Source organism: Lasioglossum baleicum, chromosome 2 (assembly GCF_051020765.1).
Source record: "Lasioglossum baleicum chromosome 2, iyLasBale1, whole genome shotgun sequence".
Taxonomy (NCBI): domain Eukaryota; kingdom Metazoa; phylum Arthropoda; class Insecta; order Hymenoptera; family Halictidae; genus Lasioglossum; species Lasioglossum baleicum.
This window is the reverse complement of record NC_134930.1, coordinates 18,313,690-18,339,231: the sequence shown is the minus strand read 5'-3', so window position 1 is coordinate 18,339,231 and position 25,542 is coordinate 18,313,690. Positions and strand designations below refer to the sequence as shown.

The 25,542-nt window shown below is 45.4% G+C and overlaps 1 protein-coding gene across 11 annotated transcripts in view; it reads left to right on the top strand.

The window, feature by feature from the left end:
* The window catches only part of Ten-a (Teneurin-a transmembrane protein), a 782,863-nt gene that overhangs the window by 291,641 nt on the left and 465,680 nt on the right, over nt 1–25,542 (top strand). For all 11 annotated transcript variants that reach the window (XM_076447158.1, XM_076447169.1, XM_076447168.1 and 8 more), the window contains one exon: nt 13,814–14,056. In XM_076447158.1, coding sequence (XP_076303273.1) covers nt 13,825–14,056 — 232 coding nt within the window. In that variant the 5' untranslated portion in view covers nt 13,814–13,824. The remainder of the gene's footprint in view (nt 1–13,813; nt 14,057–25,542) is intronic.

The following is a 25,542-nucleotide window of genomic DNA, read 5'->3' as shown; positions in this document are numbered from 1 at the left end:
GCTAATTGAACGTTTATTCCGGTCTCCAACGGTCGCGTGCCGATTTAATTAAATATTTTGTTTCGTCGTGATTTCGAATCTGCGCGGGAAATTATTTACTCTGGAAATAATGTTCGAGTGCGTTTCGAAACTCCCCTCCCCCTCCCGCCCTTCATCTCTTCCCGTCGTTGTTGATTGTTTGCACCAAAAGCCGGCAAAATTAGTTAAACAAATGGGGAATAATGCTGCAATATTTTTCTTTTTATTTGGTCACTCGTGAGGTAACACGATTTATCGAAAGCGAAAGAATTAATTACTTTGAGAGACATCGATCACTCGCTTATAATTTTGGAAAGTAGAAAGTACAGTCTTTAAATTTTGTTTTATCAATTTCGGACCAATTTTAACAAGAAGTTATGAAAATGTGAAGATACAGCAAATATACATATTGGTCTGGCTTATGGATACGTTTTCATGGGGTCGTACGGGTCTCATGGTAACTCACGGTGTTTAAACATTCCCCATAGCTGTCTCGAGAAATATTTCTTCACCATTCCTCCCCGGTCGTTCCTCTAGAACTCGAGACAGCAGCGGTCGAGTGTCAACAAACGCAAAAGAAATATTTTCAGGTCGCGGTATAAAACCTTTTAATTAAACATCCTCTCTCTTCTCTCTCTCTCTCTCCGCCCCTCCGTAAATGAAGAAAAGATTTTTCATTATGTAAATCTTGGAAGGGACGCTCTTGGAATCTCTTTGTGCCCCACGGCTACTCGACTGGCCGTCCCTCTCCCTCTCGAACACTGCGAACTGAATACTTTATTCCGGTTCTGGAATTCATTCTCCTCTTAATAATGAAACATAGCTCCGTTGCCATGGTCAAGTTTCCAGAGTTGTAGTGTATATTCTAATTACCTGTAATCCAAAGCCCCAGTCCTTGGAACAGTCTACCCCCTTCGAGGGATTAAACGACAAGAAAATAATCATTCGAAGCGTTACGGATATACAAAGCTGCGAGCCAGTGATAACGGAGAACCACTAGTCAGACACTGATCAAGTAATCGATATGGGATTCGAGTGAGATTGGCTGAATCATTTATGGACCCTGGCTATTGTAAAATTAGCTCCTTTAGGATGGGATTTGACTCTTAATTTATCGGAGGATGGGATTTCCAAGTGATAGATGTCGATCATATTGACGACTGCTAATTCATTATGAGCAGACTCGTTAAGGCAGCGATTCTTAAGGTGGACTACGTGGAAAGTCTTGAGAATTTTAACCGTTTGCACTCGAAGCTATTTTAAGTAAAAAATTAAACATTTCTTTCGATTTAGAATATTTCCATTACCTATGATTTTTAAAATTTTATGTGTATGAAATTGGTATAAATAACTCATGCAATACCTACATGTTTAGTAATTGATTAGATACCGATATATTTATCCCTCATACGCTCCTGGGGTGAAAATTGACTGTATTATGTTTGATTTCTTTCTAAATGCGTTATAACTTGGTGTATTTGTCTAAAATATCATATTATATGTAAAACACAAGTCGAAATTTGTAAGAAAAATGTATGTGGCGAGCACAAACATTTATATATGTAGTAACTGCAAGATATAATAAAGAAATTCACGAATTTTATTAACTTTTAATGAAAAATATTATAATAGATACCCAATTACATTAATTGAAGTGGAGAGCGAAAATGGGCAAAGAATATCACCCGAGGATATTTTGTGTAACTATTAATTTCGTATGGGGTTAATAATCTAAACAATATTTTGCATAATGGCACAGCAATTTTTAGTGGCACCTCAGTGTCGCCATTCGAGTGCTAATGGTTAAATCTTTAGAATGACGTTGAGGTTGACCAACTCAATGATTTCTATGAAGCATCCATTAGAAAGATAGAAGTGTCCGTCTAGATCGACCGATTTAAGGCCACTGATCTCGTCTAACTGTACCTAAACCGCATTGAGGAGCTCTTCGACGCTATTACGAGGCAACAATACGTCCTGGAGAATCGACAGAGCGCGATCCAGCGGGTGGCTAGACAAACCATATTGCTTAAAAGTGGCCAACTACTCGGAGACGGATCCCGGCATAAATCTCGTCCGAACTCTGACTTCATCCCCTCGGCGGTGCGGAACAAAGCGGCGTGGCGTGGCGTGGCGGGTAGCAAAGTTAACTGACGGACGACCGCTTCGATTGGCTGGAAAGGGAGCCGTCGTCCGCGTTAGGGAGGGCGGGGGGGAGGGTTCGAGTTGTCGTTGGTGAATCGCGGCCGCGGTAATCTACGAGGCAGTTTCGTCTTCATTTGCCAAATGGTCGGTAAATCCGCGCGGTGTATCGTCGTCACGCCGGGCCACGGCCATGGAAAGTCGGTTTAGTGTCGCGACCCTCCCAACCCATCGGGCCCACGGACGTTACTGCGAAACTTAACTGCGATGTAAACCCACCCCTTTCGAACTAACACCGAGCCGCCACGACCATTCAACGATTCTCCTATCGGGATTACTTCTGCCGTCCCCTGATCTGTTCCCCGAGACTCTCTCCTCCTCTCTTTCTCTCCTTCTCGCTCTCTCGAGTAAGACGGATTTGTTTTACGCCACTGGCGAAACCGAGCCCCGAAGTGTCCTTTCACGGTCGTACGTTCACCGGGAGCCGCCGATGGGCTTAGGCTATTGCCTGACTTCGAGACCAGATCATTTCTCAACCGACCCGACGCGTCCATTCTGTTTGGAAAGCGTTTTGATCATGATTCACTGTTCGAAGAAATTGCGTTTCGACCGGCGAAAGGGAACGTGGAGGTGAGATTGAGATATTTCAGAGCTTGCTGGCGACCTTGGGACCTCTAGGATTTTTTTAGTAAATTCACGGAATCTTGGTGGAAGGATATAAAATGTCAGGATATTGTAATTACGTAAATAAAAATTGTTTGAATTAATTGTACGGACATTTAGTTGTCTTATTTACAACAAAAAATGGTTAACCAAAATTAACCATTATTTTCGATTTAATAAAAGTATCAACACGAACTTCAAACGTTTCCAACCATTGCAAACCATCCGCACGACTCTGTCCGCAGTAAGGCACGCAACCAATAGACTAATCAAACGCATCAAAGGCTCAATCAACGCGGAGCGACCAAAGCGACAAAAATCGCCACCGATCGAACGAAGCAAACATTATCCGCCTCCGCTCGTGTAATCTTTCCGGCGTCAGTCGAGCAAACCGAAAATCGTATTTATATTCGCCGGAATTTGCATACACTGTTTCCCGGTGCGTTCGGCTCGGCTCAAGCTCTGCTCCGCGATTGGAAATCGGGCGGGCAGGCGATCGACAGGCGACGCAGCAAGCAGGAGACGAAGAAAATTGCGTGGGGGGTTCCAACGGGGGGGTGCAGGCGGTATTTTGCGGCGCAGAATGTCAATTAAACGGCGTGGCCGATTAACCATAACCGAAACCTCGACAAAGGCCGGAGCGTGCACCGTTTCGCACTCCGGCGGGTTCATCACGCGATAATTTATATGGTAATTCCAGGGATGTAATAAGTCCCCCTTGGCAAACTCTGGCTACCACTACACACGGGACCACCGGTCCACGTACACGTACACTACGTTGACTGCGTGGGCGGCAAGCTCGTTCTGATGGTGACCCCGACGTTCCAGAGAGGATGGCCTGCCATGTACACATCATTACTAAAAGCGGTCATCGATTCATCGAGGCCTGGTCGAGCGACGCCCCGCGCGTCCACCGATCCTCGCCGACCTCCTCTGCTCTCTTGTAAACGCGCCTCTATAGACCAGAGGGCCACGTCTACCTTCCAGCCTTGCCAGCAGAGCCATTGTCGAATTTTCAACGCCCCGGCCTCGATTCCCCACGTGTTCCATTTAATTAACACCGTCTCGTTAACTTTCGTCACGGACCATCGCGCAGCGCTGGACACTGGCTCTAGTCCGGAAGAATTTAGCCGACCTTCTGTAGAAAAATTCTCGGATCGACGCCCATTCGATTTGACTTGCTTTCGGAATGTCCGGGCACCTCAGGAATGAACGGAAATTAACGCGTTTGAAGTTCTAGCTTTCTAATGTTATAAATTTTCAGATTTTTCCTGGCAGATCAATCAGCATATTAATAATCTACGTGTAATACTAATTTCTGGATGATAATGGTGGAAACGCAGGACGGAAACGAACGAGATTTTTTCCGCGGTCAATATGTTGGCAAATAATACTTGAGAGGACAGGGGGAAAAACATGGTTGGTCGACGCTTCAGAAAAATTGTCGAACATTCGATGCATGTCACTCTCGAGCACGAATACTTTTTATCAATTTAATTGCACGCACCGGGTTCATGAGCGAAAAACGATCCGGGAATATGCGCGCTCGCGCAAGCTGCGTTAAACGTATTCCAAAGGTGACTGCATACGAGGGTTCTGTTGATTCACGCGGATGAGAGAGAGGATATTAAAAGCGACGATAATCGATGAGGATGGATGAGGTTATAACGTTACGATGAAACGATTCAGTCATAAATTTTGTTTGCCCCGCTGGAATCGAATAACCGGCCGCGCGCGTAGGCGAGCGCGATACTTCCAGTCATTTTCGAATAAATCCTGTAGAAATTGAAAATTTATTTCGAGTGTCGGATCCGTCCTGAAAGCAGCAATTCGTTTGCTGGAAATATTAGCCTGCCGGGAAATAAATCGACGGCTCGAAGATGATCGACTTTGTTAGGCCACTGTTTACCGTAATCTTTTTTAACACGGACTATTCAAAAACAAATATTAATAATACTTATTTTCTAGCATTTTCGGGAAATTTTTACGGGGACCTCGGTTGAAAGGGAAATTATTTAATAAAATGTAAATAAAGTTGCAAATTCAACAAGAACAAGAAATATTTAATACAAATACAAAGAAATTAGTTGCACCATAACCACAATCGTCAGCTGCAACAGATGCAGAAGTTTCGTTCCGCACGAGGACTCGCGGCCTGCTAATTGTAGACTGATGCACCGGCAGCTCCAATGGAATTACATTCGTCATCGGGGATAAATAAAAGCGCGTAGAACCAGTGTGATGAACCGGGGAACATCGGTTGATCGGTCGTCGGCGGGAATTGCGCCAATTAAACAGTGCCAATGAACGATGAAAGACACTTAAAGGTGCTCGGTCGCAACTCGAACGTCGAAAAAGAGGAACCGAATCGAGGAAAGAGAGAAAAAAGGAGAGATAGAGAGAGAGAGAGAGAGAGAGAGAGATTTGTCAGAGGAAAGGTACAGTGGAAATTACCGTTTAATTGATTACAAAGAAGAATTTCCACATTCGCCCGTGTCTGCGGAGGTCAAAGCACCGGTCGATTGAAGGCAACCGGGACCATCGCTAAACCTTTCAGAAGCGACTCGTTTGTGATCAGAAGAGCGAGGCCGCGGCACTGGCTGCAGTGATTGCGAGGTCGATTGTCAGCGTCTCTTCTCGGTCCTGTGAGAACCGGTCTCTGTTCTGGCCTCGCCACCGTGAGATTTGTAATTGCTTCTGGAGATGATTTAGTCGATTCTGCGCGACTGTCGGACCTCGATTCGTTAGGGACAACGTTTGTCAGTTACGTCAAGCCGCCTCTTACTGGTATTTCCCCCTTTCGAATTCCTGTTTCTTTGACGGGGATCACCCGTTTTACATTGTTCGCATTAATTGATAGAAATTTTCGGTGCTAGCTGCCGTCTGCAATTTTGGGATCATGTTACCCACGAACTGGTGCTCTCTCTCCGTTCATATCTTCTCAATTCTTCTAAATTCTTCATTCATATTTTCTTCTATCTAGATCACATAGCTCTTTTTCTTGTGGTTCATTAAGCTGTAGCATCAGTAGTAGTTATAAAGCATTTACAAAACAGCGGAATGGTCCCAGTAATTACAAATAATTAATCACGAAAGGATTAATCAAGGAAGAGGGATTCGTGATTCGATTTTGAGTCCATTTTATCCACTCAATAGCAGGTGTAATCTACTTACAGGTATCCAAATAAAAAAGACGTGCTCGCGCAACAAGTTCTCCCCGTCTCTGTCTGACCACAGGTAAACCCATTCTACGTGTTCGATACGTAACAGGATAATCTACTGATTTATTTTTGCAAATAAACAAGGAAATGCTCACACAACGAGGTTTCCTTTCGTTCTTCGTCTGAGTATTAGTAAAGAGATTCCACTGACAAGTGCGATCTTCTTATTTATATGCAAATAGGGCAATGTATACTTATGCAACAAGTTTTCCCGTTTACTTGTCTGAATATTGATTAATCTACGAGTTCTTCTCGTCGATTCTGTAATGGGACGGTCTACTGATTACTACGAAGTAATTGAAGATGTACTCGTGCAACCAGGTTTCGCTTTCTTTGTCCGATCGATGGCGGAGTCGTTCTACTGAATTATTCTACTTGTCTAGCCGATGGTGGATGCAATCTACTTTCGAGAAAACAGAAACCTGATCGAGCAATCGTGGTTTCATTCGTCTGACCAATGGCTGGACCATTCTACTTACATAAGCGAAAGGTCAGTGCCCTGCTTATGCAACTGGTTCGATACACTGTGCACGTGGAAACTTCAAGATTCCAAGAATTTTAACCTCTCCTCAAATTTTAAGGTTCTTAAGAAAAATTTCTGAAATGCTTAGAATACGTCTAAGATTCTGAAGGCTCCTCGCAGAATCCGAGCTACTAAAGTTTCGAAATGTTCAATATGGTCGCGCAACAACGCGCAGCGAGACCCAAAAGGGAGACATCTCCGGCTCTGCGGGCGGCGTTCCCATAAATCCCGGTTCCTCGGAACGATCCAACAAAACCCACGAATCGAAACCCATTACACTTTATTGGCGGAGCGTTACAGCGATTGTCGTTCAAGGCTCGCCGCCATTACCGGCGCCGTCACGTACCCGCCACGAGCGTATTCCGCGCGCGATGCGTGCCGCGGCATATGCATAACGTGATCGCGGGATCCGCCTATCGGGTACAAAGCAAAATTTAATGGTATACGTAATGCTCGCACAGGTGGACGCACACACAGCCGCGCCCCGTAATTAGCGGGTATTCAAATTTTCACGGGAGAGGGGATCGTCCTCGAAGACAGAGGCGAACGTTTACTATCCCTCCGCGCAGCGATACGGGGTAGCAGAGGGTGTCTACAACCGGGGAAGCGTCGGGGAGATTACAAACGGACATAATTATCCTGCGTGGCGATATCGCGGAGCGAAAAGGCTGAAGAGAAGGTGTCCAGCGATCAAGATCGGCGCCGTGACGAGCGCGATGAATATGCAAACGTCTTGCAAGGCGTGTCTGGCTCGGGTCTAGGACTTGGCCTATGTTTCATGCATTCAGATGACCTTCTTACGACCTTCGTTGGACCCAGCGTACTTCAGACAGTGTCATCCAGGTCGTCTTTGTCATTATAAATAGCTGTTAATAACCAGACTGCGGATTTCATGACAAAAATGATGAGCAGCAATTTTTAAAATATTATTTTCTCTCTCCACTGAGATTATGAAAGAATTTCAACATTTTTATGTCGCACGAAGGTCCACAGTAAATCCTTCCCAGAACTGAACGTAATTCTGTGTGTGTTCAACTCTCGAAGTACAAACGCCGAAACTTCCCGAGTGGAGCGCGAGGGCTAACGACGTGTGAAGAAGCTGGGTGCTTAAAATATTTTTATTGATGGTAATTTGAATATGCAAACTGTCCCAGAAGGCGTACCTGGCGAAGGACCAAGGACCCGGTCTATGTTTCATGCATTCAGATGCCCTTCTTAGGATGGTCCCGGTTGGACGCAGAGCGTCACTCGAACAATGCTCGCCTCGAGTGTCGGGCTTCATTAGATGCCGTTTAAAAACTCGGTCCACATTTCTCCCGCGGAATTCCCGCCACGACGTGCCATGCAAATCCCCACTCAATTCGCGGGAACACGAGGAAACTCTTAAAGCCTTTTATGGTATGGCTTCTCTAAGACTGAATTCGTGGCCTGAAAGTCGGAGTGCCACTATATTCCCCGGGCCGCGGGTGTTACGAGGCGACTTTTCGCGGTTTTACGTGTACATACCGGCTGACGGGGGTTGGCTACGGCTACGTGGCTCCGCGAGGGTGTATATGTGCGTACGTACCATCGAGGCTCTTTTTAACCCCTCTCTCGGGAAGAGAGAGAGGCCACCTACAACTCCCGAGGACTGATTTATGTTTACGGTAAGAGCGCGCGAGCAGAGATGCCGGCGGATCCGGCGAACGGTTGACAGTACCGCTCGTGGAGTGATTCGATGGACGATCGATATGTTCACAGTCCTTCTAATAGTTTCCCTTTTTTTTTATCCAACCCTTCTGTCCACAATTATTTCAAATACAGTTTCCCTGAACAGTTTTTCGATCACGTTTATACAGAGGTCTGCTGTACAAAGTGGTGTGAGTTTATACAATATTTTCGTCACGTTTCTGGCTCTTGAAAAACTCGAAAAAATTCTTGCAGACATGTCCCCAGAACGTCATCCAGTAATTTTTATTCCCGTATTTTATCTTTATCTTGACGGGCAAGGAAAAGTTTGGAGAAAAGTGTGGAAGGAATGAAAACTTTCTATACACTCGAATTGCAGTTTACCCTTCAGTGAGTATTGTTAAAAATTGAAGATCTTCGCCAGACTCGGGAATCGTCAAATGTCTCGAGCATCGACGCACGTATTTCGTCCGGCAACGAGTTAACAAGTTTCCGGGGTATCCTGGACGAAATTGATACAATTCCGGCTCCGTCCACCCTCATTTTTGCTCAGGAAATTAGAGTGATCGCGGCATTGTTTGCTCGACGGTCGGGCAGCGTCATATTTCACGCACGAGCGAAACTTGAGAATCGTAATTGAACAAGGGAGAGAGGGAAGAGACGGTCTTGCCTCCGCTCGGAAGATTCGTTGGACGCATCCGACGTCAAGAATAGCACGGGCATTAGGGAAAAAGTTATTCTTATTATTGAGCTGGGGTCACACGTGTATATTATTGCCAAGAAGTTGCCCTCCGCTGCGGCGACGAGCCAGCTAGAACGTGAAAGTTTTCCGATATCTCCTCGCGTCGTACTCATAAGACAACCGAATGCATCGCGGGGACGCCATTTTTGACAATTGCCTCACACTGTCGAAACGTGCCTTGATAATGCCACACACATTTCCAGTTTCATGCATTTATTCCATGCGCAAATTTGTAAAATACAAGCTGTCGTAAATGGATTCCGCATTAAATTGCTTAGCAAAATGTATTTATTCAAATAAGGGAACAAAACGAGCCACAACCAGCTTGAGGACTAAGTTTTATGCAAAATAGTTCGTTAAAATGTCTAAAAAATCATGGCTGCTTTTACATCGTTTCGTCGAGTGAAGAAAAATCGTGATAAATCAATCGAGGACAGGTTGAAATAACCTGTTCCTCTGTGTCTGACCACAAAAGACACCATTCTACTTGCTCAGTGAAGAAGAACAAGAAGAAGGTTGTCGAGCGTGTCGGACAAGAGAAAGAAGTCTGTTTCGCGCGTTAAGAGGTAAATCCAGAGGTTTACAAGCCTAAGGCTTTCCGCTGACAGTTTCATTGTCGTCGCCAAGATCGAATTACTGTTCTAATATTCCATAACAGCGAGTGTTACTTCGCAAGTAGGGGAACGTTGAGGTAAGGTACCAAGGATTCGTCGAATGGACGCCTAAGTGCGGCGTGTTCTAAGGAAATATAACAATGGTAGTTAAGGAGCCATCAGGCCAGCCTTTTCATAAAGGAGGACATAGTCCGTTTTTATAAATCCTAACATTTTACGGAGGGAAGGGAGCGCGAGGTAATGTCAAGCACCCCCCTGCAGGGCCGTATAGTCAGCAACTACGGGACAGGCATCCACGTGAAACTTTTTATATTGTACAAGACTGTCATATTATCGGCCGTTAATGCCACGTGTTATAAGTTATGGCAGGAATAGTGCCCTATGGTTCGGTACTCCGCGTTTATGGCTCCTTATGGGAGTGTTCTATTAAAAGGGTGGATGCTGTTCTTAATACGCGAAACGAACAATAGGAGGTAGGCCGGGGTGATCGTAAACGACGCACCATAAAACATCCCATTTGCGATATAATCGCCTCGTTCTCGATGCGCAATGACAATTACTCCGCTGCGAAAATTGATAAACGTTGCCTGGAGGTATTGTACGCTCGACCGTATGCTGCATTTACACCATAGTGCGCGCGCAACACCATTACTATTAAAGGTGTCTGCAATGTTTACTTTTTTTTCTGGATATAAGGTCGAGTGAAGGTCAACGTACTATAGAGTAAAGTGCCCAAGTATGAACCACTTTTTGTTAAAAAAAATTACCAATTGTAGATGCATTTCCTCTCTATGAGATTCTGCAGTCAAGTTTGTTAAAAAATTAATACAGCTTGGGAGAAATATCTTTTTTGTGGTTCCAGCGATAGAGGTTCTTAATATGGTACACCTTCAGTCCCTAATATGAGACCTAGTGTCTTATTCGGCACCCACACCAAGAATGTCAATATATAGCTATACCCATATTAGGGAACCCTTGGTAGTGCCATATTGGGAACTCCACGTGGACTGATAATACTAGCTCCTGACAATGACAAAATGAATTTCAGCCCAAACCAACAGTTGGCAAATATTAATAGAAATAAACTGAAACTACAGATATGTTCGAACATTTCTGAATCACTTACCTTCCTCGAAAAAGATACAATCGAAGATCTAACCACAAAAATATTCAACACGTGGAGACACAACTGGCGGAGGATCGATACTAAAATCTATAGAATTGTACGAATTGCACACATCTGCACACTGTTGAGTTAACATGGTAAACTATTGTTTCCCACTATAGTAGTGCCATAATAGGGGACTATACCATATTTGGGCACTTCACCCTACTCTGTTAAATCTGTTTATCTGTCAGCTATGATACATCATCAAAACCATATGTGATCACATTAAAAAAATTCAAAGCTACATTATTTTGTATAACAGAGAGATAGTATGGCGCGAGGTCGAACGGGCGAAGAAAGAAATGTATCTGAAAAGTTCGGTGAAGAATCTTTCGCTGTCAGGATCAGACGGCGAAGTAAGAGCCGGGGCTGCGTACTGATCCCAATTAGAGCGAGCTAATTTCAATCTCTCCCCGGTCCTCGCTTTCAAGTGCGATCTTCGTTAACCCGACTCACCGCCAAGTTTTCCGATTCACTTACGGTTTGACGAGTCTCTCTAGCATCCCGACGCAGTTGCACGCGAGCGTAGAAGGAGGGGCCGAAGAAGGGGTCGGCAAAACAAAACATCGTAAAGCACCCTCGTCTGTAGAGAGGATGCGACCTGCTAGCCGCTATTGAGCCAAGTGAGAAAAGTGGCTACGAGAGGTGCCCGGCGATGCATAAGGGCACGTTTCCAGAGAACAGTTTATCTCTCGTCCCCCGGCTCCCTGTCCCATTGAAGTTTAACGCCCCCAATTCAGAATCGCGGAACACTTCTTCGCGAAGAATCGATCCTGCATCTTCAAAAATATTTTTCTTGTTCGTTAACTTTTTCAAGTTTAAGTGGTAGAGAATCTGTCAATGTTACGACTGCTTGTCTGTCTTTATTATTATCAGTTACATAGAAGCGTAATCGTTTCGGGTCGTCGACTATCGACTATTTAGTAACAAGAACCCGTGCTTTTGGCTTTGGGCTGTGTACTGAGCTGCGAACTCAATGGCCGTCTTGACTAGAGTGTCTTGATTGGTACAGTGAGCTTCGACTGATCTCGAGAACTGGTTCCCATTGTTCTGTAACTGAATGTAGCTAATCAGAGTCAGTGAGTCAGTAATAGTCCCTCGAGATGCCAAAGATTTCGTTACGGAAGAGAATATCCTTAAAATATATTTAGCAATTCAAAGTTTTAGTCTGTGGGAGATCGAAAAGATGGATAGTGATAAGAAAGGAACTCGACCAATATGAAAGAGAGGAGGAAAAAGGAAAGATCGTTTCATCCTAGGTTCGCTAAGGGACTTATCAGTAAGACTATTTAGCGGGCCCTGCCTTAGACGTTTGGGATGTCGGAAGGTCGAGGACGGTATATATAAAAATCATTAAGGAATCGAGTACTTGCGGGAAAAGGTCTTCTAACTACCTGTCCCTCTTGTGGCGCATGTAGGAAGTTAAGCAGCCACAAGTCTAACTTGAACAAGAACCTAGCCTAACATCTACAACTCAGAATCTCTATCAGAACGCGTGTGGTACCACGCAAGCACTGTCACGATCCCGAAACCCCGCCTCCAACGTTGACTCCCTCGAAATGAAGGCATGACTCAGTACTCAAGAGTCCCGCTGTTCCTCGTGGCGATTTCCACCGGAAATTTCATAGTCCAGGTCACAGCGAGTGATCTTAAGGCGGCCGATCGGCTTGGATCGTAGCCCCGAGCATCAATCAGCTGTCTCCGTAATTAAGGGAGAGCTACTCACTGCGAGGACGTCTCCATGGGAATTTCGAGAGGTATCCGCCACTCAATTATCTGATCCCGTACACACTCAAGATGTTATTGATCCGGAGATACTCTCTGGCCCGGCCTATCCATCCAGAAGCGATCGAGACGATCGGACGCCGGACGAATTTCTTTCCGTCGACGAAACGACGTTAATTTGCTAAAATATGTAAGATGGAGATACGAGGACTTCCAATGTGAGTCTCGTTCCAGGATATCCTTCGTTCGACGCATTCTGCGACTGTCTCGACGATACAAGGAATAAAGAATAGGTTCGATAAGAAGCAGGAGGATCGATCTATCGAAACATGCACCGCGAATCCGTGTTCACCGTGCAGATCAAAATTCCTGGCGACAGGCAAAACAGAGGCTGCGGTCCGAACGTAAACACGTTTGTCGGCGTCGAAACGCGAATAATCGGTATTCGATATCGACGAGTGCCGCGCGAGCAATTCGATTTCATTCGACCTCGAATGACTCCCATCGCCGGCCGTGAATACTTAATGAGCCGGCGTTGTTTGATGTCAAAGTGATATCAGGTTTCAACGGTTCAGAGGCGTCCGAAATTGCACTCTCTTTTTCCATAAATCGGCCGACGCAACAGAAAAATCCGTTTGATTTTTAATAATGTTTGAACTACCGTAGATCGACTGTAGCCCCGGCGAATGACAGTTTTCAGGAAAAAGGATTTCGATTGCAAAACGCGTGTTGCCTGTGCGACTGTTTCGAGCGCGTGTTCGTTTTATAGAGAATTCAGGTTCGATGTATTTGTGGAAATCTGACGTGGGCCCTATTTATTTTCTCTCGGGCGAAGCCTGACAATTATCTGTCAGGCATTTTACCATGGAAATAAATGAATTATAATATCGGGATACACACCGGGATGGTCCGGCATGTGTTTACTTAAATGTCAGTCATTTGCGAAATGCGCTCGCCAGTCCTGTTACACGCGTATCACGTGGAGAAGTAAATATACCGGTTTTTTCTCTGGATTTCCGATCATTGTATGTGGATATAGCGCTGCCAGTCGGTTCCATGCGACAATGCTACCGGTTTACTTTCTGCGGTATCACAAAACGTAATTCAGATAATATTGTGATTGTAACGAAAAACGCTGCATGTCACAATTTCAACAAATTTTTGCGCTTTACAGTATATTCACGTATTCGCCAGAAAAAAGATAACGCAATTTTTAAGTGAAAGTATGTGACATGCGGCATTCTTCTTTGCAACCACAGAATTGACAACTGTACTGTTCCAATAAGATTTAAGTTTGTAGATACTCAAAGAATTTGGTGTTTTTCACAGATGCTTCAGTGATGGACGGTGAGGGCACTCTAGGTCGCAGTCACGGTAACGGGGGCCGTGGACTGCGCCGTCAACGGTCCCTGGAATGGCGAGACAGGCGCGGCTATGGGCCCAGTGCCCAATCGAGCAGCGACGAAGAAGAGAACTCTCTTCACACCGTGACCGCGACCGCTTCGTCCGCAGCTAGAGGCGCCCGCAGCCCGGGCCAGGTTTTCGCTTCTCTCCTGGCGCAGCAGTATGGAAGTGAGTGATGATATAATTGATGTTTGATACTTTGATCGAGAGCCTGTTACCTTGTGCTAGACGTCTCAGAAAAAGTTTCGCGGACGCCAGCCAACGCTGCACTGCTGGCTCGTTGCAACGACGTCAAACTCGCGATCGGTTCAATCATGTTTGAGAAACGAATCGCCGTTTGATAGATGTTGCTTTACCGCAGCTGTCCATCTGGCATAATCAACCACATCGATGCTCTTTACCAGATGCTGCGATTGCAAATCCTTCAACTTCGATCACTTCATTGAACTCATAAACTAATAATTTTTCGACAGACATATTTAGGAGAATAGCTTTTTATAGAGAATAAAAAGCTGCATCGATTGCTGCATAAAAAATCGAAGTCCATCAACTGAGCAAAATTGTTGTCCTTCTCGAGTACGTAAAATTAAAGACGTCGACTGTGTGTGTGTAATAAATTTAAAGATCGTTAGCAATTGGGTGAAACTGGTCCCGCTGTATACGATTAACCTAGAACTCGTTCGTTAGCAGATTTCCGCGGCAATTACGCGGAAAAACATTGATGGAGCAGCATCGATCGGGGACGGGGAAGCACGGGGGGCGTCCCATATTTATTCTTCTCGCGTGCGAACAAAACGTACACGGTTCTCGCGTGGGCCTTGATCAATGGGGCAGCATCGCCTGGCGATGTTTCGAATTAAACTTTCTTCCCACGCGGCCGCATATTTCGTAGGCTTTTAATATGTGCGTGACGGTTGTCGTGCTACGTGACTCTTTCCGCGCGGTTGTAGCCCCGATTTCCGCGCTAATCCACCGGCGTGCCCGGAAACACGGCAATTTCGCCGGCGAAGGACAGGAAATTGTAGATTTAATCAGGATCACCGGGCACATCCGAGGTCAAATAATGGTCACGGGACCGGGACAAGCGATATTAAACTATTATTTGCGTAAGTAGCAGTCCAAATAGCCCTGGCTACGATAATGCAGTTATGCGGCGCGCGATATTTATACGGCTAACCGCGAACAAGTCGCGCAATCGATACACAACGATCCACACCGGGATGGATAATTACGCACACCAACGAAAAACGACGAAATCCTGACTAAACATCGAGATCCATTCTAATACGATGACCGTAAATATTTATGAAAAGGTACAACCCTCGCGATGATGAGGATCTTGAGGCTGGCGCAGATTATTCGAAAACAGCCGGCGCGTCGCCTCGTCCGCGGAAATGTTATTTTTAAGGCTTTGTTTACCGTAGGCGAGCGTCTCACGACCGCGCGAGTCCTCTCGCGAGCATTTCACCAAGCACAGCTTAATATCCGGCGAAGATGACGCGAGGAGGTAAAACTAATTTCGTAAATCCTTTAATCTACGCGTTTGCCGAGGGAAGTCGAAGGAAGATTAAGGGAAGCGAGACTGAATGGACGAGAGATCGCCGGGACCTATTGATGGAATATGATGAACGAGCCACCGTGAACTTTATTATTGGTCTCGTGAGCGAGAGAGAGACAGAGAGATCCACTCGAAACAAGAAAAAAGTAGACACTGCCCAACTCTGGCTCTCTCTCTCTCTCTCTCACTCTCTCTCCCTCTCGTCGATGTGTATCGTTAAACCGTTTTCCACGAAAGCTCCACAAGCTCGATCCAAACCCGTTCGGTTCTCTCGTTTGTCTTGCGGCCGCGAGCTTGTTGTAATTCGGCGCTTTGCAGGTTTCCTCGTTAACTCGCTCGTTAAACGGTGTTTTCGCCGGGGTTTAAGAATTGCGCGACCGAGGGCCATCCAATCAGGGCTTAGGAATCGAATCGTTAAATTAAGTACTGTCGTCGGAGAAGGTTCTTCATCGACGTTGTTAATGAAGTTAATAGAACAGCCTCGACTTCTGACGCCAGGACTAGAAAGCGTTCCAACTCTGAATTCACGATTCTAGAAAAATTCTCGACATTGCTATACTTTTGGGGGAAAAAATCATGTGATAACAAATTTGGACTCATTTTAAAAATTAAAGTATCTACTTACACTGTACGTCATTCCTTTCTCTTGGAAGAATTTTTTTTATCTGTCAATTTATATTAACGTCAAGTGGTTTGTAACGGTCAGTGTGACTTTGACTACGCCCGACAAAATTCCAGTTCCAATACTATTTTTCTTACTCATGGTTAAGTGAAGGTGATTATATTATAGTTCTATTCTATCTAATGCCTTCGCCGTTTCTATCATGAATAAATGAAATCCGCAGTCTATCAATAACAAAGAAGATATTTGAGCTCAGATGGACCAGCCAGTACAAATACTCACTAACAGTCGGCTGACGGGGCCGATCGACTGCTTTTTGCTAGTAGACCTGACAGGCAATGGACAAGGGAAATCATAAAGAGAACGGACGCCGTCATAGCGTTCAGGATCCTAATAAATGTGCCGCGAAGGAGTCAGGACGCAACGATAATCGATCAATGCCCGCCGGAGCCGGCTGCTGGAAGGAGGAGGCTCCAGACGGCCATCAGATCGGCTTCGAAACTGGTTTCTAACCGGTGCATCGACTGGTCTCTTTCGATACACTCGATGTGTACGGTTTACTTGTGACACCGTGCCGCGGCGAATCGACTCTAGTCGAGACGAGTCGAGTCGAATCGAGCATCGCCTGGCGTCACGGGAAAGGGAAAGGGAAAAGGATGGAACACATAGTAGGAAATGGGAGAATGGGGATGAAAATGGGGAAACGGCGATGTGGGGTCGAGGGTGAGCCAGGCGGATCCAGGCCTGGAGGGAGCGGTAATCGGCAGCAAGTGAATTGGAACAAATGCAGACAGACGTGAGGTGGGCTGGCTGGCTCGCTTGATACCGCAACCAAGAAATATAGTACAAACCAGAGAGCACCGGTATTAATTGAGTTCGTCCCTCTTCCGGTCGCGTCATTTTCGTCGATTTTGTTCGGCCTCGAGACGCGTCGATGAAAAGCTCCTGAACACGACGCCGAAGAGGTGATCCGTGGACGCTGCAGTGCAAACAGGTGTAAGCAACGCCGCAGGGTGGGGCATTTGGCCCGAAAATCTGGAGAAAACTATTTCAGCGTTATACAGGGTGTCCCAGCTAACTTGAACAAATGTCTGAAGGACAAAGTTGAATGGTAAAATGGTGCTCATACGATACCAAAAAATTTTTGATTTTATGTAATTTTTTTTTTGAGATATGAAGGTCACCTTCATTTTTTCGTCCTAATGTAGATTTTTTGTTGACAAGAATTTGGTTCAAAAATTTTATTTGTCGAAGCTAGACCATCCGAATTGAATATTCAAAATGTTTCTACCATTTCTAACCTCGTATGACTTTGAATGTGAGTTAGTCTCGACACACGCTCATCTAAATAAGTAGAACCAATTACAAGCATGCTCGCGTTACTAGATTTGCATGCGTCTCGTGCAGATAGGCAATTTTCCGATTCGTTCGTGGCGCATCGTTGTCCCCCTGCAACCATCGAGCAGCGCATCGCCAATCGATACGTCTCGCACGGAACGTTTCTAGCCTAGGTACCGGTGTTGTTGCACAATTACCAGTCAGCAGACTGGTCGGGCCGCCTTAAAATCGCGCGGTTAATTAACCCCCTCTCCGTGGCGTGTCTGGCGGCGCGGGTGCCGGCGATAATTGATGAGAGCGGTGGATGGATCGGTCTGGCCAGACGATCGATTCGGTCTCCTCTAACAGTGAAACGAACGAGAGGGAATCCGTTCGATAAGAGGCGTTCCATTCAGGTCCGAGTCCTTTCTACCGGCTCTTTCACCGGCCGGTTCATCGAGAACCGGTGTCCAGCCCCGCGGATGATGTTGCGTTAATGGCGACGACGTCGATTCAGAGGCCCCGTCCGATGATGGTTCCCCCCGGTGAAAAATAATCCGAGGGACGTTTCATTAGGTATCCCTGTTACGTTCTTCGCGGGGGCGTAAGTGCCGGATCGCGTTACCACTCGATTGGCCGACCTGTTACCAGAGAAGTCCCTCAGACCACTGTCAAACCTGGCCCTTCACAGTATCGTTCGTATACCTTTCACTATGTTCATTGACCGGTTAGTGGACAGGGCTTCGGTCTTCTTGAATTGCTGATGGTTGGTTGGACGACCATTCATTTTTGCACACACGCTGTAAAGAATAGTGCACTTACAATAGAGAAACTACCCGACAGTATTGGTAAGTGCAAGGTGGATTAATCTTTCAATTTCGCACGCCAGTGTAATTATTGAACAGCCATTGAATTTTCGCAAACCATTTTGAACATCCACTTAAGGGTCGATTTTGTTTAAACACCTGACCAGCGGCGAAACTCGGTCGAATTTAGTAGGCAATGTAATATACAATATAATTACCGTACGATCGTCGAACGTCATACATAATGCCGGTACACCTTCCTAATCTACTCCCGGGAGCATAATCGACAAGCGACGGAATGGGTGGGCGTAGATTGTCCAGTGACCCAGTATCCGGCGTCCGAGGGGGTTAAATGACGAACGGGTATCGTTCGATCGCAGGCAGTGTGTAAGGAACCGCGGCAAGGATTTGCAGGAAAATTTATTGGCGAGGTACACGGGTACATATGTACTGGCACAATGTGCCGGACCGTGTTGCGGTAGCGCCTGCTGCGCGATATAGTGCTCTCTCGCGCGCAACCCGGCCCCCGTGTACCCGCCGCTTATGGTTATGTAGGCCTAGCATCTCTCTCACACACACTCTCTCTCCCGCACCCTCTCTCTGTGTGTATGCGCGCCACCGTTCATCTGCTATCTACGTCATGCGAATATTACCGGCAGCCCTTTGAGCCGGTCCCGCATACCGCCAACTATTTGCAACGTTACATCGCAAATTGGTGTCGAGCACAGGCTGCTGCGCCGGTCTTTGTGCCCGGATTCCTTGAAAATCTCTCGGGGACCCGTCTGAATCCCGTGTCTTTCGCTCTTGCCGCTCCAGCCTGCACTCTGCTTTATGGCTAATATGAAATTTAACCCCTCTTAGCATCATTCTTTCTACAGGCAGATCATTATTACACTGCGGATCTCCATGCGAAATACAAATCGTTCGCTTTCATCGCACAGACGTACGAACCAAATTGGCATTTATTTCTCTCTTCGGCAGTTCTATCTTGTGTCTTCAGTCTTCAATTCTCTTGAGTCTCTTTAGTCTTCAGTTTTTTCAATCATTCCACTGTTTGAAATTACACTAGTTTTGCTATAATAAATTCGCAATCTACGGGTGACTCACAGTCACCACTAAAAATTGCTGTACCATTGCATTGTCATCCAGTTCTGAGCTATGTTCAAAATTTCAAGTCTCTAGCTCATCGGAAAGTTAGTTTAAAATCAATTGCAAAATTTGCACCGAACAAACAGACAGATAGACAGGCAGACAGCAATTCGTAAAACGATTATGATATTATACAAATTTTTACGAACTTCTCTGCCGTAACTCTAGCAATTTGGTCCTGCCCCTTATTCGGATCTCACATCCTCCTTATTTCCACTCCCAGAGCGTACAATCACAAATTCCATAATTCCCACGTCCAGAACACAACACGTAGACTCCGTGGACGTCACATATACAACCTCCTGAATTTACCATAAGGAAACACATCGTGATCCAGCGTCCTCCACGGACATCATTACCAAGCATTCCAGCTCGGAACGATTCGTTGGATTCGTCTCCCGCGATCGCAGACAGAGCCGATTGTTATTGCCTGAAACAACGATCTCGGGATTGCTTACGAAGCGCTGGCAGTTGCAGGCAGTTTCGCAGGATATATCGGTGGTCAAGTGGAAATAAAACGTCTGTGTCGCTGGATAATGCCCGCCGTTAATATCAGCTACGACGCGGCCAGCAGCAGCTCGAGGATTTGCTATGCGACTTCTGCGAAAGCCCGAAAGCTGCGCGATAACGTTAGAGCCGAGCCGTCAGATAGGCGAATTTGAATTTTGTGGTATACTATTCGTTTGCGAATTTATCGAGGATGAAAAAGTAACGTTGAAGATTGCGCACTGTTATCTGACGTTGCGCGGATCGCCATAATCCATGCATCTCTCTCTCTCTCTTGCTCTCCCCCTCTCTTGCCTTCTTCCTGGCGATCGATAGAATGCTCGATAGAGTAATTCCTATCTGTTTCACTTGTTTGGCAAGTGCATCCTGTCGGACGTTCGCTTGAAAGAGATCGCTGTAATTCGCGTGCTATATTGTTCGAGGCGGGTTCGATTTCAGCCGAGACTCTCTGTGATAGCCGAAGCTTCTGCAACGTTACGGCTGGATTCGTTAAGGGCTTGGAATACTATTACGAGAGGGAGCAATCTCGACGGCGAAAGTCTCGAATAACCCATTCGTCAGAATTCGTATTGAATGTCTGTGGAAATTAATTCTTCGATTGTCCGCGACTCCTTTCCGTCGAGAGGTTCTTCCGCTACTGTTACCTCGGCCGAACAAGAAAAATGCCCCTCCGACGGTTTTAAGGATCGACTGCGAAGTTTTTGTCGGATAGTGTTGCGTTAACGAAGATACATGCCAGCGGAACAAAGAGATTCTGTTTCGTTCCTTTTTTGCTCGTCCCTGTTATTTATTCCAGCTATTATTTAGTGAAAGTTTAATCAACACGTTCTCTGGATCCACTACAGTTATATAAAAAGAAACAAACTTTTCTTTCGCAATTCCGAGCAATACCTTGAAAGTATTTTCACCCATTACTTAGCTAATTTGATACAATTTTCACGAAATTATACTTTTTATCAGAGGTTGTACATCTAAAGTCATGTCAATCATCATCGGCTGCGAAAGGTTAGTCCAAAACCGTAACAGAACGAAACTTCCAATGAAATCTCGCTTGTCAAAGATGCTCCGAAAACCGTCCAAAACCAGTCCCGCGTCTCCTAAAAATTGTACAAGCCATAAATGCAGAAGGAGTCCCGATCGAGCGATTCCTCCAGCGTAAAGATACCATGACCCGCACCGTAATGGAATAAAACATTCGCGAAATAATTGACCATCGCTCTCGCTAGCCCGGGATAATTGTGTAACCGCCTGAATGCGGTGGTTTCCGGGTTCCTTAGCTCGCAGGAGATACTTAATGGAGTCCTAACTCAAGATTAAAGTAAACGATGTATATGTGGGAGCCGGTGGACGGTAACGTACGGGATTAGGTGACTAAAGTTCGCGGCGACGCGGAAGTGTACGTCTGGGGAAAACCGGCAGTCATTAGAAGGTAATACAAAAGTTTCGCGCCGCTGCTCCAGGAAAAGAAACGCTGTACACCGTTCCAGTTTCATTCGTGCGTGGGCGTCGATGGAGTCGCTGCTATCTCCTCTCTCCCTCTCTTTCTCTGAGGAGGGATGAATAATTTAGGCACGTCTGATCGGCCGATCGAAATTCACGTGTCTGGGAATCGCTTTGAACGTCAAATTACAGGCGGCCTCTCCTCGGCCGATCTCTTGAATAATTGTGTTACAGACGGTCGATCCGTTTAAATCACTCCATCGCTGGGCGAACGGTTCATTAAAATTGCGCCGCGATCGAATTTCTGTCGGACCGAGCCCGACAGCGACTGCCACGCCGACTCCCGACAAGAAAACCCTGATAAATCTTATCGACCTGCTGTGTCCTGTCTTTACGAAACACGAAATTGATCTTCCTCCATACTATTCTAGCACACCCAAAGAAAATCATTTATGGCAGGTTTCAAGTTGGTAGCCCCACCACAAGGGTAGTCATAGGATGAGCAAAAATTATGAAAAAATTCACAAACAATTTTTTCGAATTTTCGACTGCAAAATCGATTTTTAAAAATTTCCAGAACCACAACATTGCTGACTTTGTATCGAAGTTTTCAGATATTTTTAAATTAACGCAGCTTTTCTAGTTTTTTAATTTACATCCGCCCATATCTTCCATAAATGCATAAATTCCGCAATCTACACACTGTGGTTATCGATGTGTATTTTTTTCGAATTAGGCCAATATATTTAAAAGACTGTTTAAATCTCTGAAGGAAGTTCGTATTTCTCATAGAAATTTCATCGTAAAAATAATAGAATCCGGAAGATTATGTGAAATAATGAAGCCTCCGGTTCGAGCCAGCTCGTTTCCCGAGAGCCAGAAATACTTGAGCAGCCGTGAAGCAAGACAGTCGCCGAACTCGCAGGGTAGCTCGAGTATTTTTCGACTTGCAACGCATTATAGACTTCCACCAGCCGGATCTCGGATGGGAAAAGCGATGTTAAGCCGAGAATAAATTTTTAATGGGCCGCCGGAGCTTCCGGCTTTATGAAATACTGCCGCGATACATGCGAATGATCGAGACGAAGAATTAAACTCGCCCGGGCTTTTTTGTAACCGGCGATAACGAAACTGCTCCACGCCCTATCGATCCACGGGGGATCCCATGGTCGGGAGAATGTTCAACATTCTGGGGAAACATTGTATCCGAAATTCTTCAAATTTTATTACCCGTGATTTACTGCGATAAAACGTACGCTTAAGAAATAACCGCGTCAAACAATCCGGTTGTTGGAACGTGAAAAAAAATGTTGAATATGTTTCTGGCTTCTCGTGAACGTACTTGAAATATTATATATTAAACAAAATGTGTAATATTTATATCCATTCCCGGAAAAATTTTATCATTTTCGACCAAAATCCTCGGTTTTTCACTTGGTATATCACGCACAATTATCCTAGACAAAATTGAATGATGGCTGGCGAAAGTTAGATGCTTCGAGCTGTAAAATGAGTAGCAATTTATTACTACTACTTTTTTACTATATACTATATCTTACTATATTATTATAATATATATTAGAATATTACTATAATATATTACTATAAATATATTATATTATACTATATTACTATATGTTATAATATTACTATATTACTAATATTACTTTATTAGTACTACTTTTTTTGACGAAATTATAATACATCATGTTGGAATATGGGTATACAAAATAAATCACTCTATTAAATATGAAATAGAATTTATTCTATGTAATATATATCTCTGAAGGCACGCTGTGAGGCACGTCATTACTGTTCGACAATCTCGACACGAGTGAGGATCGTTCTAGAAAAAACAAACGACGATCTATGAAACAAGTGAGAGTTGAAGGTTCCATGACGCGGACAGCATGTAGGTAGATACAATGTATCATTTGTATAGGCGCTCGAGAGTCAAGCGACCGAATCTGCCTACTAAATAACAGTAGATTATTATTGTCAATTTGTTTCTTAAATAAATTCCAACAGATCAAATATCGACAATTTCTCGAAAATCGGCAACTTAGTTGTTCCGATACTTTTGAATCCACCGTATGCACATGGACCGTTTCAGACGTGCCACCCCGTACATGGCATCTCTTAATCTCCGTCCGCACAGTCATCAATATATTGACGTCCTGGGGAAGAGGGGGTCTGCGGTGTCCTGTCTCCAGGACTGTCGTTCACTTCGGACATTACATTGTCAGCTCATTACGCGGGGAACGGTTTGCCGCGTCACGCACCGCCTGCCTCCGTATGGAAAATATTGACCCCTGATAACGCGTCCGATAATCTATAGCTTCCCGCGGCATTGTAAGTGTTGATTTTCCGCGCCGCTCACATACGGGCCGCCGACTATTAATTTCACGCGGCCAGATACCGCTACAATGGCGAGTCGCGCGTCCAACTTCGCGCGTTAATTACCACGGCCGCCCACACAGCATATCGCCCACCGCCAAATTCGAAGCTCTCCCGATCCTACTTTTTAGTCACTGTAGCTGTGAAAGAAATGGTGGCCCATTTTTGAATTTCATACTGTCCCACGGGGAACAACGGAAAATTTTGTGTCCATAAGCGTCTTCAAAAATATGTTAAGGAAAGAGATAAAATGAAGCTGTGAATGGTTCGGAGCACAATAAGTGGTTCAGCTGTAAGGAGGGCTATCCGAAGGTTAAAGAATACCGAATGTAAAGTTAAATTGTCGGTGAACGTGGTAAAACTGGGTATACATGCCTAGCTGGTTGTTCCAACGTTAATTACCCAGCAGAAATAATAAAGCCCCTTGGTAGTCGTCGTCTTCTCGTCGGATCTCTGCGAGGGTGCTCCTGGTGGGTCTCGTTAGGGTAACCTAACCCGCGGCGTGTTTATTTTGCCGATGAGAAGCCGCGTCCGCGTAAAACGAGAATGATATTTACGACGGGCACGGTACGCGGAGCCGAAAACCAGCTTTATGATCAAGCCTTCCGCGCGACCGGAAGGAAAGGCCTGTGGCCTCCGCAATGAGAAACGGGAGATGCGTATCCAGTTCGTAATTTGTGTGCAGCCAGTAATTTCGTTCTTGCTGCCGACTGCCGATGCCTGTTGCTTTGTCGTGACAAAGGGATTTTCGAGGACTCCGCGGCAAGACCGATCAACCGAAATAACAACCTCGATCGAGATTCGTGGTACCTCACACCATCGCCCTTCCACTACCGCGACCAATTCGAACCCGATGTAGGCCAAAGCTGCGTCTAAACTTTGCGACTGAGTTACTCCGGTCAACAGAGAGAGAGAGAGAGAGAGAGAGAGAGAGAGAGAGAGAGAGAGAGAGAGAGGGTTTGATGGGAATCGATAATTTTCTGGTGCCCGATGGGCGAATAGTTTCGGTAATTGCGCGCCACTTACTCGGCAGTAGCTAGTGGAAATTGCACCACTTCGGAGATATCGAGGTTTTTGGTCTCCGAATATCGTTCGACCGGTAACTTCCGGTTCTATTGCCACTGGAGCGTGCATCTTCGTGGGTACATAGTGATCGCACACTTATAGAGTCGTATAAAGTGTCATTAAAATTGAAATTTGATTTTACCTTTTATTGGTCCGCCTTCGAATTTTGGAGAGATGATGCGCTCAGTTTTGAGACAGAACTGATTTTTTCGCAATCTAGTAACAGCAGTAATTAAATAAAAATTCTCGCAACCATTCGCAACGCAACAAGAGCAAGTTATGCCCCGACTGTACCGTTTCGTAAACACAATTTTGCAAAAAATCGCCGTGCGAATTGCGCTCGGCGCTTGTCCACGCAGTAACGAGTCCCAATATTTGGACAGTCGCCAATTTCGTCAAACAAAAGAAAAAAGAATTAGGTTCCTTCTTCTATATAAAGGGGTGGGGGTGTAGGGTCTGCACAGTAAAAACTTCCTATAGTATTCACCTCGAAAAATTCGTAATTGCACTTTGAAAAAACGAGATCGAGGTCGTGCAGACCCGGCGAGCAGAAAGGACAGAGAGTTTACCCTCGAACTCTGGCATCCAGTTAAACTCCACTTTCGAATCCCAATTTCTTCGTCAAATTCGGTCCACGAGGAGGCTGGGCCATGGGCAAAACGGGGAGGTTGTAGAGGATGAGAGGCGGCCATTACACGGTCCAGGGGCGTGAATTCGTTACCAGGTCTCTGTAGTACCTAGTACGAAGTCTCGGCCGGTTCTGTCGTCGGTTCTTTTATTAAGATTAAAAAGC